Source organism: Carlito syrichta, unplaced genomic scaffold, assembly GCF_000164805.1.
Source record: "Carlito syrichta isolate Samal-C Ts95f unplaced genomic scaffold, Tarsius_syrichta-2.0.1 Scaffold205434, whole genome shotgun sequence".
NCBI classification, from domain to species: domain Eukaryota; kingdom Metazoa; phylum Chordata; class Mammalia; order Primates; family Tarsiidae; genus Carlito; species Carlito syrichta.
Genome location: NW_007149530.1, coordinates 547593 through 561967, shown reverse-complemented (window position 1 = coordinate 561967; position 14375 = coordinate 547593). Strand labels below are relative to the sequence as shown.

The following is a 14375-nucleotide window of genomic DNA, read 5'->3' as shown; positions in this document are numbered from 1 at the left end:
CCATCCTCCATGCCTGAGGGGACGCAAGGTCGTGTTTGTCAGGCGTCCTTCGCGTAAGATTCTCCAGGCTCTCCCACCAGCCAGCTCACGCCACTCCAGATCCAGTCCTGAAAATGTGGCAGACCCCGAGCCAGGGTGGATGCTAGGTGATAGACAGACCCTGCGTGAAATAAGAAAACAAGGAATATTTACCTTTCAATGCTCCTGGCACATGATGATCAGTATCAGCCCTGTTTTAATCACTTGGGTTCTTTGAATTCTCCCAAGAACAATGAAAGGGAAATGCTGTTATTAACCCATTTCTCACATGGGAAAACCAAAGCACAAGGCATTTAAGTCTCTTGCCCAGGGTTACAACCTTAGGACGTGGTACCACTGGACCTGAAGCCTGTTAGTTTCCCAAGAGGAGGGGAAACATAAAGGTTTCCTTTGGCCCAGATATGTTTTCAACACCACAGTAGTGCTTGATTTCTTTTTTTTAAAATTCTTTACTTTGATTGATTGTTGCTGAGTTGGAGTCTCACTCCACTGCCCAGGCTGTAGTGCAGTGGCATGCTCAACGGTCACCCTAGTGTTGTCCTGCTGGGCTCCAGTGATCCATCCACCTCAGCCGTCCAAGTAGCCAGAGCCTCAGGCATGTTCTACCACTCCCGGCTAATTTTTTTTATTTATTGTAGAGATGCCATCTCACCATCTTGCTCAGGCCAGTCTCAAACCCATGGACTCAGGCAATCCTCTTGACTTGGTCTCCCAAAGTGCTGGCATTACAGGCTTGAGCCACCGTGCCCTGCTGATTTATGTATTTATGTATGTATATATGTACTTATTTTTGAGTTGAAATCTCACTCTGTCGCCCAGGCTAGGGTGTAGTGGCACACTCATGGCCACCGCAGCCTTGACCTGCTGGGCTCAGTTGATCCTTCTGCTTAAGCCTTCCAAGTAGTTAAACTGCAGGCACACACCACGTCTGGCAAATTTTTTGATTTATTGTGAAGATGAGATCCCATCTTGTTCCCCAGGCTGGTCATGAACCCGTGGGCTCAGGCAGTCCTCTCATCCTGGCCTCCCAAAGTGCTGCAATTACAGGCATGAGCCAAAATGCCTGGCCTATTGATTTTTTAATTTGGAGACGATTCTTGCTATGTTTCCTACGTTGGTCTCAAGTTCCTGGACTAAGGTACTTCTCCCGTCTTGGTCTCCAAAAGGCCTGGGATTCCAGGCATAAGCCACTTTCCTTGGCCTAAAATCTTATAAATAGGAGCAAACTTTGGGCCCAATGTGGACCACTTGAAAGGTGGTGGAGAAGGGAAATGTGTGTATATATATATGAAGGGGGACCCCACAAAACCCAGAATTATCTTTTTGGAGGACAGGCTCCTTGTGGCACACGCATCCCTGTACAAGCAAGTCTTGTGTTGAGAGGCTGGGTTCAGCTTGTTTTGTTTTGGGGTTTTTTTGAAGATTCTTTCCATGTGTTTGCCTATTTTAAGATGGGAGTTTTGCAAGTACACCCGCCCACACTGTGCTGAGTGTTAATCAGTTTTTGACCAAATCAGCATGGCCCCCGGGCCCCACCCTCCCCATTCACCTGATCTCTCCCTGAGCGATATTTTTGTGTTTCTCATGATGAAAAAGTCCTCAAAGGGAAAAGTATGGCCAACGTGGAAGAGGTAAAAGGAAAATTACAGAAGCACTCAAAGGCATCACAGTTGACAAGCTCAGCGAACTGTTTTGAGCAGTGGAAAAGGTGTCTCGATAGGTGTATTGCATCAAACAGAGAATACTTTGAAGATGACTGAAGCTTAAACATGTAAGAATAAATGCAAATTTTGTATAGATAAATTCCAGATTTTGTTAGGTTTCCATCGTATGGACAAAATACACCATAGAGGAATCTATGTCTGGACGTATGATTCAGTTTCAATTTCAGCATTGATAAAGAGTTTGCTTTTCATTTAAACATTTGCAATAGTTAACTTTGTGTCAGCTTGGCTAGGTGAATTACCCAGTTCCTTGGTCAAACACCAACTATCTGTTGCTCTGAGGGTATTGTCTTATATGTGGCTAACATTTAAATCAGTGAACTTTGAGTAAAGCAGATTTTATAGGAGATGTATTATGTATTAGCTGCCTCTCCCACTTGGTGAGCATAGTGGGGACACCTTCACCACAATGGTGAGAAACAAATTGGTGAGGGGAGTTCCAGTATTCTTTTTTTTGAATCGGAGTCTCAATATCACCCAGGTTGGAGAGCAGTGACTTGCTAACAGCCACTGCAGCTTCAACCTGCTGGGCTCAGGTGATCCTTCCAGCTCAACTGTCCTAATAGCTGGAACCACAGGTGCATGCCACCACACACGGTTACTATTTATTTACTTATTATAGAAAGGAGGTCTTCCACGTGCCCAGGCTGGTCTCGAGCCCCTGGGTTTAGGCAATCCTCCCATTTCTGCCTCCCAAAGTGCTCAGGTGACAGGTGTGAGCCACCGCACCCAGTCATGTAGTCACTTCCAAGTAGACAGTACAGTGAAGGAAGTAAAGTTGGACTGGGAAAGTCAGAAAATGAAAGTGAGAGATGGTGATGCTTTTTTGCCGAATTTCACATGAGCATGTGGTAATATGTGTGTCTCCCACCTCTTCCGTGTAATCCGAGCTTATGTGAATGAATGCTCAGAGATAACTGGCTTGCTGGGGGCACTCAGGTTGCACCATTCTGAGATTCTAGTGCCCAGTGGCCATGGTATCCTGTCCCCCACCCCTGCTCCGTGGTGCCACACCTATCCCAAAGAGAGCCTGTGTGCAACCCCTGCCTAGCACTCACCTCCCTAGATCCCAAGCTCAGGTGGAGCTGGGGGAGCTGGGAGGGTGTTGCGTGCAGAGGACAGAACTCAGACATCACTTTTGTTCTCCACCCCCCTGCCCCGCCCCACACATCTCCTCTATGTACCCACCATGGTCCGGTCCGTCTGGGCCCCAGGTCTCTCACTCTCAGTTCAATCCCCCACCACAGTCCCATCTTCCAAAGCACACAAAGGAAAACAGAGTCAGAATCAAGTCAAAAACATTTTTATTGTAATTCACTTTTTTTTTTGAGTCAGAGTTTCACTCTGTCACCCAGGCTGGGGTACAGTGGCATGCTCACGGCCACCACAGCCTCAGCCTGGCGGGCTCAGACTATTCTTCTGCCTCAGCCTTCCAAGTAGCTGGAACCACAGGCAAGTGCCACCACAGCTGGCTAATTTTTTGATTTGCTGTAGAGATGAGGTCTCGCCAAGTTACCCAGTCCAGTCTCAAACCCCTGGGCTCAGGCAATCCTCTCATCTTCCCCTCCCAAAGTGCTGGGATTACAGGCGTGAGCCACCGCACCCGGCATAATCCACATATCTTACAGAAATTAAATGTAGCAAAAGGGTCAGGGCTGTATAAAAAAAATCCAGGTTTATATATGTTGCTCCACCTCTACCTGGGATCAGGGTCTCCCGACATCAGGCACAGCAGCTGCACTTGTCCGAGGCCTCTTTGCAGACACAGCCCTGGGCACACTTGGCACAGCCCACGGGGCAGCAGGAGCGGCAGCTTGGGAAGAAAGGGGAGAATGGGTGGTCAGAGCAGACTTGACCAGGCGTCTCCCCGCCCAGCAGAGGCCTGGCACAAGCCCTGGAGGACTGACAGTTCGGGAAGGCATGGCTCTGTTCTGAGACAATAGGTGGGACCTTGGAGGCTTGTGTCCCAATAGCAAGAGGCTGCCCTGCCCCAGTTGTGCTCAGGACAGAAAGCCTGGAGAGGGAATGGTGTGGCCAACGAGGGCAAAGGAAGGCCGGTTGCCAGAAGCACAGACTCAACCAGCTCCGGGTCCCTCCCAACCTCAGCCCCGGGTTCCCAGGGATGGTCCCCACCCACTCTTCTTGCAGGATGTGCATTTGCACTCTTTGAACTTGCAGGAGCCAGGGCAGGCGCAGGAGCCACCTGCAAGAAAGAGAAGGCCAGAGGTGCGCGCTGAGTGTGACGCAGTCGGGGCAGCGGCGGTCAATGAGTCTCCAGTGCCCCCTCCTCTGTGAGGGCCAGCCCTAGAGCTCCTGTCCCACTTAGGGCATAAGAAGCCCCATCCTCTCTCCCCTCCTGCCGGGAAGGGCCAGGACCTCAGGTTCTCAACCAGAAGAGGCAATGTCTTGCCTTCTCAGCCTGGTAGGCGTGCTGGGGCCAGACAGGAGTCCCTCGAATAATTGGGGGACATTCAGCAGGGCAGCCTTGAGCTTCCGAACTCTCAACTCTGTCCTAGAGGCCAAGGGTGAAGGGAAGTGCTCCCAGGGCTTGGCCAGAAATCCAGCCCTGGACCAAGGTCAGTAGCCCAGAGGTCCAAATGCGCCTCCTCAAACCCAGGGATACTCTCTTCTGGGTCTGGGAAATGGACATCCCAAGGCGCAGAGCAGGGCGTCCCTTACCAATGGTGCAGGAGCAGTTGGGGTCCATGTCAAGCCCCGGCGAGGCGCCAGTTCCAGGCGAGAGCGAAGAGGCAGCGGGGGACGGGGGGGGGCTGCTGGAGCCCAGGAGGCGTCAGCTCTCTTTAGAGTCCGTAGAGTAAGCCGGCCGCAGAGGCCACACCCGGGTCTTTGCACCCGCCCCGCCCTGTGCTCGCCGCCCGCGGTCAGGACCCGGCGGTGCGCAGAGTGCTAGCGGTGCGCAACGGCTCTGAGCGCTGTTCCGAGCGCACCGCGAGGGCGCCTCTCCGGCTTTCCTGGGGGGGGCGGGGCTGCACGCCCGGACGTGCGCAGCGTCCTTGAGCCTTCCAGGAACCCAGTCCCCGGTGCTCGTGGCCGCCCGCCCTAGTCACGCTCTCTGTTCTTCGCTTTTCCCGGGTCCCAGTGCAAGCCCCACCTAATGCTCACGTCCCTAGATCTCCCGGCACCAGAGAGCGCACGTGGGAGTCGTGTGCAGAAACAGACTGGGACCTTGGTCTGCCCAGCCTCTGCCTTACCTTGTCACCACCCTCGTCCGTGCCATGTCTCCTGTACACAGCCCCCGGTGGACACAGGGTCATGCCTCCCTCCATCGTTCACGCCTGAGGGGACACCACCGCACGTGTGTTGGGGCCTCCTTCTCATAAAATTCTCCAGGTTCTCCCACCAGCTAGCTCACGCCACTCCAGATTCAGTCCTTAAAATGTGGTCGGCCTCTAGCCAGGGATGATGCTTAATGATAATGAGACCCTGCCTGGTATTAGAAAAGCGAGGAAAGTTATCATCTTCCAGTATTCAATATTTCAGTATTGTTTCATGACGCTTTGTGTCATTCCCCATTTAATCACTTTAGTTCTTTGAACTCTCCCAAGAACAATGAAAGGGAAATAATGTTATTAACCCATTTCTCAAATCGGAAAACCAAAGCACAAGGTATTTAAGTCACTTGCCCAAGGTTATAGCTCTAGGAATTGGTGCCACTGCATCCGAAACCAATCAGTTTTCCAAGAGAAGGAGGGAATGCATAATCATTTATTTTGGCTCAGATATGTTTCAACCCCATGGTACTGCTTGAAAATTTTTTTGATTATTTATTTTTATTTCTCTCTATTTATTCATGATTTAGAGAAAATTCTCACTATGTTTTCTAGGTTGGTCTCAAATTCCTAGGCTAAAGCAATTCTCCCATCTTGGCCTCCAAAAGGCCTGGGATTACAGGCGTGAGCCACTGTGCTTGGCCTGAAATTTTTTAAGCAGGGGCAAACATTCGTTTCAGCTCTGGACAGCTGGAAAGTGATGGAGAAGGGAAATGTAGATATGTATATGAAAGGGGACCTCAAAAAGTCCGTAATTATCTTTTGGAGTGTGGGTCCACTGTAGTATAGGCTTCTTTCTGTTAGGCAGGTGTTCTAGGAACCCACTGGTATCTGTGTACCAGCTAGCATTGTTGTAAGAGGCTGGGTTTGACTTTAGTGAATTTTATTTTTTTCAACATGTTTGCCCATTTCACAATGAGAGATTTACAAGTACACCGGCCCACACTGGGTTGAGTATTAATCAGTTTTTGACCAAAAACCACATGACCCCACTCTCCCTAGTCATTTTATCTCTTCTTCAGTGATATTTTTTGTTTTCTCGATGGAAAAGGTCCTCAAAGGGAAACGTTTTGCCTATGTGAAAGAGGTGAAACAAAAAGACAGCAGAAGCACTAAAAGGCATCAGAATTGATGAGCTGAATAAAACATTTTGAGCAGTGAAAAAGGTATCTCCGTGTATATTGCATCAAAAAGAGGGTTCTTTGAAGGTGACTGAAATTTAAACACGTAAGAATAAATACACAATTTTTTTTTTGAGTTGGAGTCTCACTCTTATCACTCAGGCTGGAGTACAATGATACATTAACGGCCACAGCAGCCTCAACCTGCTGGACTTAGGTGATCCTTCCATCTCAGCCTTCTAAGTAGCCAGAACTACAGACGCATGCCATGCCACCATGCCCAGCTAGTTTTTTGTGATTTATTGTAGGTATGAGGTCTCACCAAGTTGCCCGGGCTGGTCTCGAATTCCTGGGCTCAGGCAATCTTCTTGTCTCGGGCTCCCAAAGTGTTGGGATTACAGGCTGAGCCAGTAGGCCTGGCCAACATTTTTTTTTTTTTTGAGTTAGAGTCTTACTCTGTCACCCAGGCTGGAGTACAGTGGCACACTTACAGCCACCCCAGCATTGATCTGGGTTCTGGCAACCCTTTTACCTCAGCCTTCCAAGTGGCCAGAACTACAGGTGTGTGCTGCCACGTATGGCTAATTTTTTAAATTTTATCATAGAGATGAGGCCTCACCAAGTTGCCAAGGCTGTTCTCGAACCCTTGGGCTCAGGCAATCCCCTCACCTCGGCCTCCCAAAGTGCTGAAATTACAGACTTGAGTCTCTGCACCCGGCTCAGCCCATAATTTTTAATAAATAAATTCTGGGGTTTTTTTAGTCCCCTTTGTATGCACAAAATACACATTAGAGAAATCTATGTCTGGACATATGACTGGTTTTCAATTTCAGCATTGATAAAGAGTTTGCTTTCCATTTAAATATTCGTGATGGTTAATTTTTTGTCAGCTTGGCTAGGCAAATTACCCAGTTCTCTGGTCAAACACCAATCTGGATGTTGCTGTGAAGGTATTTTCTTATATTTAAATCAGTAGACTTTGAGTGAAGCAGATATTATAGGGGATTTATTATGTATTACCTGCCTGTCCCACCTGGGAGAGTGTCCCACCTTTCACCAAAACTGTGAGAAATAAATTTGTGAGGGGAGCGCCAGCATCTCTGGGAAGCTCTGTGGTCCATCTTCTCTATAGGTCAGAAATTACAGTAGAAATTACTGCCACTGAATTGGGAATCCTATATGTAATGCAGATTATTGGATTCCAGGGTAGTAGGGGCCAAGGGATGGCACTTACTCCCCAAAGGCAACGTGGGCATGGCAAGCACAACTCAGTCAAAGCAGGATAGTCTGACTTGCAGAGGTCTGTGGGCTGGTTGATCAACATGTCCCTAGGTGTGAAATAGATGAAACTTTTACTTGATTTGTAAAGGTAAAATTTTTGTTACCTGTCCCTGTGCTGTTAGTTATATTCTACCAGTCTCCAGGTCCTGTTTCCAAAGAGAGGAATACTTCTGCTGGGAGATACAACACAGATTCCATTGGACTCGAAGTGAAGATTGGGTCACTTTGGGCTTCTCTTACCTCTGTACAAATGGGCAGAGAAAGGAGTCACTGTACAGGCTGGGGTGAGTGACTGTGATTACTCCCCAAGGAGGGAAGGAAGAGGATGTCTGGAATTTAGGACAGCCCTTAGGTATCAAATCCCATGACCTGTGATTGAAAGTCAGTGGAAACCTTAACCTAATTTGGGCAGGACTGCTGATGGGCCCGACTTTTCAGGAATGAAGATTTGGTTTACGTCACCACGTCAAGAACCATGACCAGCTGAGATACTTGCTGAGGACAAAGGCAATGCTGAATAGATAGTGGATGAAGGTAGTTATAAATACCAGCTACAATCATGTGACCATTACAGAATGGAAATGAAGAATGTTATTATTGTGAGCATTTCTTCATTATGTTGTTATAAATGTGTGTGTTTATGTGGCAAACATTTTTTTCTGTCTTATCCCCTTATCATAACAGAGGATGTATTAACTTTATATCATAAGCCAGGCACAGTGGCTCACACCTGTAATCCCAGCACTTTGAGAGGCGAAGGCGAGAGGATTGCCTGAACCCAGAGGTTCCAGGTCAGCCTGGGCAACTTGGCGAGACCTTGTCTCTACAATAAATTAAACAAACAAACAAAACCTCTACATTATAATATTAAAGTATTGCTAACTTTAGACATAGTATTTAAGTTGTAGAATGTTAAGGAACGTCCCCCAAGGACTTTGCAATGTCTTCTGGGGAAAGTGTTAATGCACTTGCAGCTGCACAGAATAGTTGTATCATGTTGGGTGGAAACATTACCTTGCTTTTGTCTTTATTTGGACACTATGTATGGATTTAGGAGCTCTATAGGTGTGCCACATTAACAAGTGTTGGACTATGATGTTTAATTTTATGTGTCAGTTTGGCTGGGGTTGAGTACTCAGTTGCTTGGTCAAACACTAAAGTTGATGTTGTTGTGAAGGTATATTTAAGAGGTGATTACCATTTAAATAAGTATACTTATGCTGGGCACGGTGGCTCAAGGCTAATCCCAGCACTTTGAGAGGCTGAGGCGAGAGGATTGCCTGAGCCTAGGGGTTTCAGACCAGCCTGGGCAACTTGGCGAGACCTTGTTTCTACAGTAAATCAAAAACTTAGCCGAGCGTGGCATTGCATGCCTGTGGATCAGGCTATTTGGAAGGCTGATGTGGAAGGATAGCCTGAGCCAAGCATGTCAAGGCTGTGGTGGACATGAATGTACTACTGCACTCCAGCCTGTGCGACTCCAACTCATAACTAAATAAATAAATACACTTGGAAGAAAGCAAATTACTCTTCAAGATGTGCATGGGCCTCATCCAATCAGTCGAAGACCTTCAGAGAAAAGACTGTTGTTCTAGGAAGAGAAAGAAATTTTGCCTCCAGACTGCCCTCAGATTGAAGACTGCAACATCATTTCCTGACAGAATTCCCAGGCTGCCAGTCAGTCTAATCAATTACAGGCCTGTCAGTCCCCACAATCACATGAGCCAGTTTCTTTAAATATATCTTTGTCATTCTATCTCTATGTATCTATATACAATTTATTGGTTCTGTTTCTGTGGAACCATGAGTAATAGTAATATGTTTGGGAAAATGGGAATCATTTAAAAGACAAATGTTAAGTAAAGTCTGGTGTAGGTGGTAGTTGAAATGGCAGGGATCCATCTGTGTGTGTTGTAAGGGCATCTACTATTTTGCCCCTGGTTTTGTATGTCCCATCCAGGTCACAATTTTGTGGGAAGAGTAAATAACTCTGTCTAGGTCATAGTTAACATGCTCAGGTAGTTGATGAAGACAGTAGAAGTAGCACAATTAGGCACAACAGGCATGGCTTGTTGGTCTAGAGATACAAAAATGTCCCTGTGCTACAAATAAAGATAATAAAATCACAGCTAATATTGTAGACTACGTGGCATGTGGCAGACACCGTTCTAAGTACCTTGCATGTATTAACTCATTTGCTCCCACCAGCCAGTTCCTATTATTCTGCTCCTTTGATGGTGGAGGAAAGAGGTTGTGTCATCCATGTATACGTGACTCAGCTGAGATTTGCACTCATTCATGCTAATTGCATCAACTTGCCTCCAACCACCACCCTGTGACACCATGTCATGTAAAAGAGGACACTGAAACTCTGCCATAGAGGCAGCAGTGGGGAGGCCATGGAGTGAGCAGTCAGATCCCTCTGCAAGGCTCTGTGAGCAACCTGGGCTTCAGTTTCCCAGCTGTCAAGCAAGGGGCATAATTGGGCCAACTAGCCAATGGGCCTCCCAGCTCTGAACTCTGAGAGTTAGGGCTCTCATGATCTGTCAGACCCGGCCAGGGCAAGAGGTCAGCTGCAGTATAGATTCAGAGTTCTGATTTCTGAGCTGTGTGACCTTGTGCAGATTGCTTAACCACTCTGGAAAACAACACAGTCAGTTTGGTCTCTGCACATTCACTCTCTCAGTGGGTCACATGAATGTCACATTGAAACATTGGAAAGGTTTTTGTGTTTGTTCATATACTATAGCAGCATCTTAATCCCAGAGGGCTTTTTATAGGAGGACATTCACCCTTCTCCCATACACAGTGAGCAAGGCTTTACTCTGTTTCCATCTGCAACCCAGAATAGTTCTTCCCAGACAAGTTTTCCCCCAAGAGCTTGTTGAGACAGATTCTCTCTTCAAGAAAGTCCATGTAGACAGAGTGATCATAATGGTTTTCATTGGCTTTTTTTTTAGAGTTGGAGTCTCACTCTGTCGCTCAGACTGGCGTGCAGTGGCCGCTCCCGGCTACCGCAGCCTCGACCTACTGGGCTCCGGCGATCCTTCTGCTCAGCCTTCCAAGTAGCTGGAACTACAGGCACGTGCTACCATGCCCGGCTAGTTTTTTGATGTATTGTAGAGACGAGGTCTCACCAAGTTGCCCAGGTGGGTCACGAACCCACAGGCTCAGGCAATTCACTCACCTCAGCCTCCCAAGGCGCGGGATTACAGGCTGAGCCACGGAGCCGGCTGGCCATTGTTTATTAAGCGATGGCCAGAAGCCAGGCCACTCTCTCAATTAACCCCTACATTGAGTTAAAATCTTCTTTCTACAAATGAGGAATTGGAGGCTCAGAGAGGTTGAGTGATGTACCCAGGACACACAGTCAGTTATGGTGACGTGAGCTGTGAAGTAGGACTGTCTGACACCAAAACCTATGTCCTTGGCACAAGTTGCCTTCTGAAAACCCCTCTTTACATAGAGCACCTTCAGGCAAGCTTGTTCCTGATTCCTGGGCCAAGGGACTCATCTTCCTCTTTGACTGAACATCAAATAGCATTCCCTCAACAAACAGCCAGAGGAAATAACCGTTGACTTTAATTACAAGTTGCCCAAGGCCTCACTCTTCCTAATGAAAGCCACCACAACCTCCAAATTTCTTGCGTGGGCACAGGAATTACTTTAGACAGGAAGTACTTCATCTGGAATCCACAGCCATGTGCTCGTTATCTTGCCAGGAAAATGCCAGTCCATCGCTGGTCACTTTGCTGGTTTGACATAGCCAAGGGCTGGAATTTTAAGGAGGAGAATATTCAGCCTGGTCTTGGGAGGAACTTTCAAACACTGAGGTCCAAGTCACAACAGGGAGCTCTTTAGGGTCAGCAAGTGTCCTGTCAGAGTTGCTGGGCAGGCCAAGACTGATGGTTCCACGTGGGGACGTTTTGGCTAGTGCTGCTCAAGGTGTGGTCCACACACAGGTGTCCATCTGTGAATGACTTATTTCCAGTCTGCAATGAACACTTTCTCTCTCTCTCTCTTTTTTTTTTTTTTTGAGCTGGAGTCTCACTCTGTGCTGCAGGGCAGCGGCATGCTCATGGCCCCTGCAGCCGCGACCTGCTTGGTTTAGGCTATCCTTCCGCTTCAGCCTTTCAAGTAGTTGGAACTACAGGTGCACACCACCACGTCCAACTTATTTTTTGATTTATTGTAGGGATGAGGTCTCACCACGTTGCCCAGGCTGGTCTTGAATCCCTGAGCTCAGAGGCAATCTTCTTGTCTCAGCCTCCCAAAGTGCTGGAATTACAGGCGTGAGCAACTGCGCCCACCCCCCCCCCCCCTTTTTTTTGAGTTGGAGTCTCACTCTGTCACCCAGTTTGGAGTGCAGTGGCTTGCTCACGGTCATCGCAGCCTCTACCTGCTGGGCTCAGGTGTTCCTTCTGCCTCCGCCTCCCAAATAGCTGGAACTACAGGCATGCACCACCATGCCCAGCTAATTTTTTGATTTATTGTATAGATGAGGTCTCACCAAGTTGCCCAGGCTGGTCTTGAACCCATGTGGGTTCAGGCAATCCTCTCACCTTAGCCTCCCAAAGTGCTGGGATTACAGGCGTGAGCCACTGTGCCTGGCCCTGCAATGCACGCTCTTAAACAAATATGTAGTACTTGTAATTTTATTTTTCCTGTTATTTTTTTCTTCATATATTAAAAATTTTCTGTTAAATCTAAAAAAATTGGTTATGTATTTTCATGGTTTTTTTAAATTAATTTTTGTTAACTCACCTGAGTTTAAATCCGTGACTGACAGAAAAAAATTGGTCCCTCACAGAGAACTTGAGGAGCCCCCTGTAAGATCCTAGCACACAGGATTTGGACCTACTCCCGGTAGTAACTTTCAAGCCTAAAAGCTGATGAGAAGCTGAAGTTGGGCAGGGAAATCAGAAAGCGAAAATGAGGGATAAGTAGGGCTCGCTTGGTGACTCAGCCTGTAATCCCGCGCTTTGGGAGGCTGAGGTGAGTGGATTGCCTGAAACCACATGGGTTCGAGACCCGCATAGGCAACTTGGCGAGACCTCATCTCTACAATAAATAAAAAATCAGCCAGGCATGGTAGCACGCGCCTGTAGTTCCAGCTACTTGGAAGGCTGAGGCGGAAGGATCGCCGGAGCCCAGCAGGTCGAGGCTGTGGTGGCCGGGAGCTCGCCACTGCACTCCAGTCTGGGTGACAGAGTGAGACACTAACTCAAAAATAAAAAAAAGAAAGAAAATGAGGGATAAAGAAATTTCTTGCCATCAACACGTGGCATGAAAACAGAGAGGACTCTGTGTCTGCACTCTCACCGCCCCCCCCAGTGCTTTGGCACAATTCAACCTTTTTTATTTTATTTATTTCTTGGTCAGAGTCTCACCCTGTCCCCCACGCTGGGTTGCAGTGGCATGATCACAGCTCACTGCAGCCCCAAACTCCTCTACTCAGGCGATCCTCTGTCTTAGCCTTCTGAGTAGCTCGGAGTATAGGTGCACACCAAGCCCAGCCGTTTTGTAGAAACGGGGTCTTGAACTCATGTGTTCAAGTGATACCCACACCCCACCCCATCCCACCCTACCCCCACGGCGTTACCAAGAGCCGGGATCACACTGCACCAGCTCAATTCCCTTTTACACAAGAGGAAACTTGGTGAGGCAGCCTGGCTTGCCTGAAAGCACTCAGGAAGTCGAGGGTTCTCCCCGTCTCTGCACTCCCAGTTCAATCCCTACCCCAGCCCTAGTGGGCACCAACTTCAACACACACAAAGAAAACCAGAGTGAGAATAAAATCAACAACTTTTATTATCATTCACAAATTTCGTAGAAAAAGGGATGTAGCAAATGGGTCAGATTTGCAGGTTTAAAAAAAAACAATCCGGGTTTGTACACGTCCTCTATTTACATCTGGAAGTGGGAGCGGGCCCGTCCCGGTTTCAGGCGCAGCAGCTGCACTTGTCCGAGGCCCCTTTGCAGATGCAGCCCTGGGCACACTTGGCGCAGCCCACGGGGCAGCAGGAGCAGCAGCCTGGGGACAGAGAGGAGGTGGCAGACATGAGCGCTAGGGACCCAGGGAAGAGGGATCCCAGCCCCCCGACAGGCATCACCGCGGAGGCACAACTCCCACGAGGATGAGGCATGCCCAGCCCGCTTAATCCCCTGAGGACGGGTAGCGGCCGGGCTGGGCTGGAGGGCAGTGACCGGAAGGGGCGAGGCTGGCACTCACTCTTCTTGCAGGACGCGCATTTGCACTCTTTGCATTTGCAGGAGCCGGCGCAGTTGCAGGAGCCACCTGCAAGGAAGAGAAGGACAGAGGTGAGGACGGTCCCTGGGTACCTGGCTCAGGACTGCGAGTTCGGAGCTGGGTCTGAGTCCGCGGCCGAGCCTGGCCGCTCCACAGCCCACTCGGGGGGACTTGGGCGACTCATGAACTCGGACCTCCTTATCGGCGAAAAGCGGGCTCCGAGTAACCTGGGACGGAGAGAAAGACACCCCAGAGCGCTTCGGGAAGGGGCAGTGAGTGCCCTGGAACGGCACGAGCAGAGGAAGAAAGAGGGTCAGAAAGGCTTCCTAGCTCTGCCGTCTACACCGCGGCCCCGGGGCCCCTCACCGGCGGCGCAGGAACAGTTGGGGTCCATGGCGAGCAGGAGGCGGCTGGAGTCAGGACGCGGCGGCACGCGGGCGGGCTGGGACCAGGAGGAGGCGTGCCGGAGCGCCGCCCGCCGGGCTGTGTTTATAGCCCGTCCGGGCCGGGGCGAGTGCAAAAGCCCGCCCCGGCGGGGGCGCCGCCTGCACACGCCCCGCGCTGAGTCACTCGCGGCTCCGCTCGCCGCTCGGGGCCGGGCGCACCCGCTTTGCACACGGGCCGCCGGGGCCGGTTCCCAGAAGCCGCCCCACGTGCGCTCCGGGGCCGC

The 14375-nt window shown here is 49.3% G+C and overlaps 3 protein-coding genes across 3 annotated transcripts in view; all 3 read right to left on the bottom strand.

Moving 5' to 3' along the window:
- LOC103253164 (metallothionein-2-like) overlaps positions 1–4563 on the bottom strand; it is a 7359-nt gene extending 2796 nt beyond the window's left edge. Inside the window, exon 1 of the mRNA XM_008051610.2 lies at positions 4533–4563. The gene's annotated coding sequence lies outside the window, so the exon portion shown is untranslated. The remainder of the gene's footprint in view (positions 1–4532) is intronic.
- LOC103253163 (metallothionein-2-like) lies at positions 3420–4510 on the bottom strand. The gene is made up of 3 exons (XM_008051609.1): positions 4443–4510; positions 3897–3966; positions 3420–3576 (listed from the first exon to the last, which is right to left on the bottom strand). Exons 1-3 carry the CDS (start codon positions 4468–4470, stop codon positions 3486–3488), a joined length of 189 nt encoding a protein of 62 aa, XP_008049800.1. The 5' UTR covers positions 4471–4510; the 3' UTR covers positions 3420–3485.
- Positions 4564–13248: 8685 nt separating the features above from the next.
- LOC103253161 (metallothionein-2) lies at positions 13249–14187 on the bottom strand. The gene is made up of 3 exons (XM_008051607.2): positions 14072–14187; positions 13688–13753; positions 13249–13489 (listed from the first exon to the last, which is right to left on the bottom strand). The coding sequence occupies exons 1-3, from the start codon at positions 14097–14099 to the stop codon at positions 13398–13400; spliced, it is 186 nt and encodes a 61-aa protein (XP_008049798.1). The 5' UTR covers positions 14100–14187; the 3' UTR covers positions 13249–13397.
- Positions 14188–14375: the final 188 nt, after the last annotated feature.

Coding starts and splice junctions, on each gene's coding strand:
- LOC103253163 (XM_008051609.1), bottom strand. CDS start 4,470: ATGGACCCCAACTGCTCCTGCACCATTG. Junction 3,967..4,442: donor CAACTGCTCCTGCACCATTG/GTAAGGGACGCC, acceptor TCTTTCTTGCAG/GTGGCTCCTGCGCCTGCCCT. Junction 3,577..3,896: donor ACATCCTGCAAGAAGAGTGG/GTGGGGACCATC, acceptor TTTCTTCCCAAG/CTGCCGCTCCTGCTGCCCCG.
- LOC103253161 (XM_008051607.2), bottom strand. CDS start 14,099: ATGGACCCCAACTGTTCCTGCGCCGCCG. Junction 13,754..14,071: donor CAACTGTTCCTGCGCCGCCG/GTGAGGGGCCCC, acceptor TCTTCCTTGCAG/GTGGCTCCTGCAACTGCGCC. Junction 13,490..13,687: donor ATGCGCGTCCTGCAAGAAGA/GTGAGTGCCAGC, acceptor CTCTGTCCCCAG/GCTGCTGCTCCTGCTGCCCC.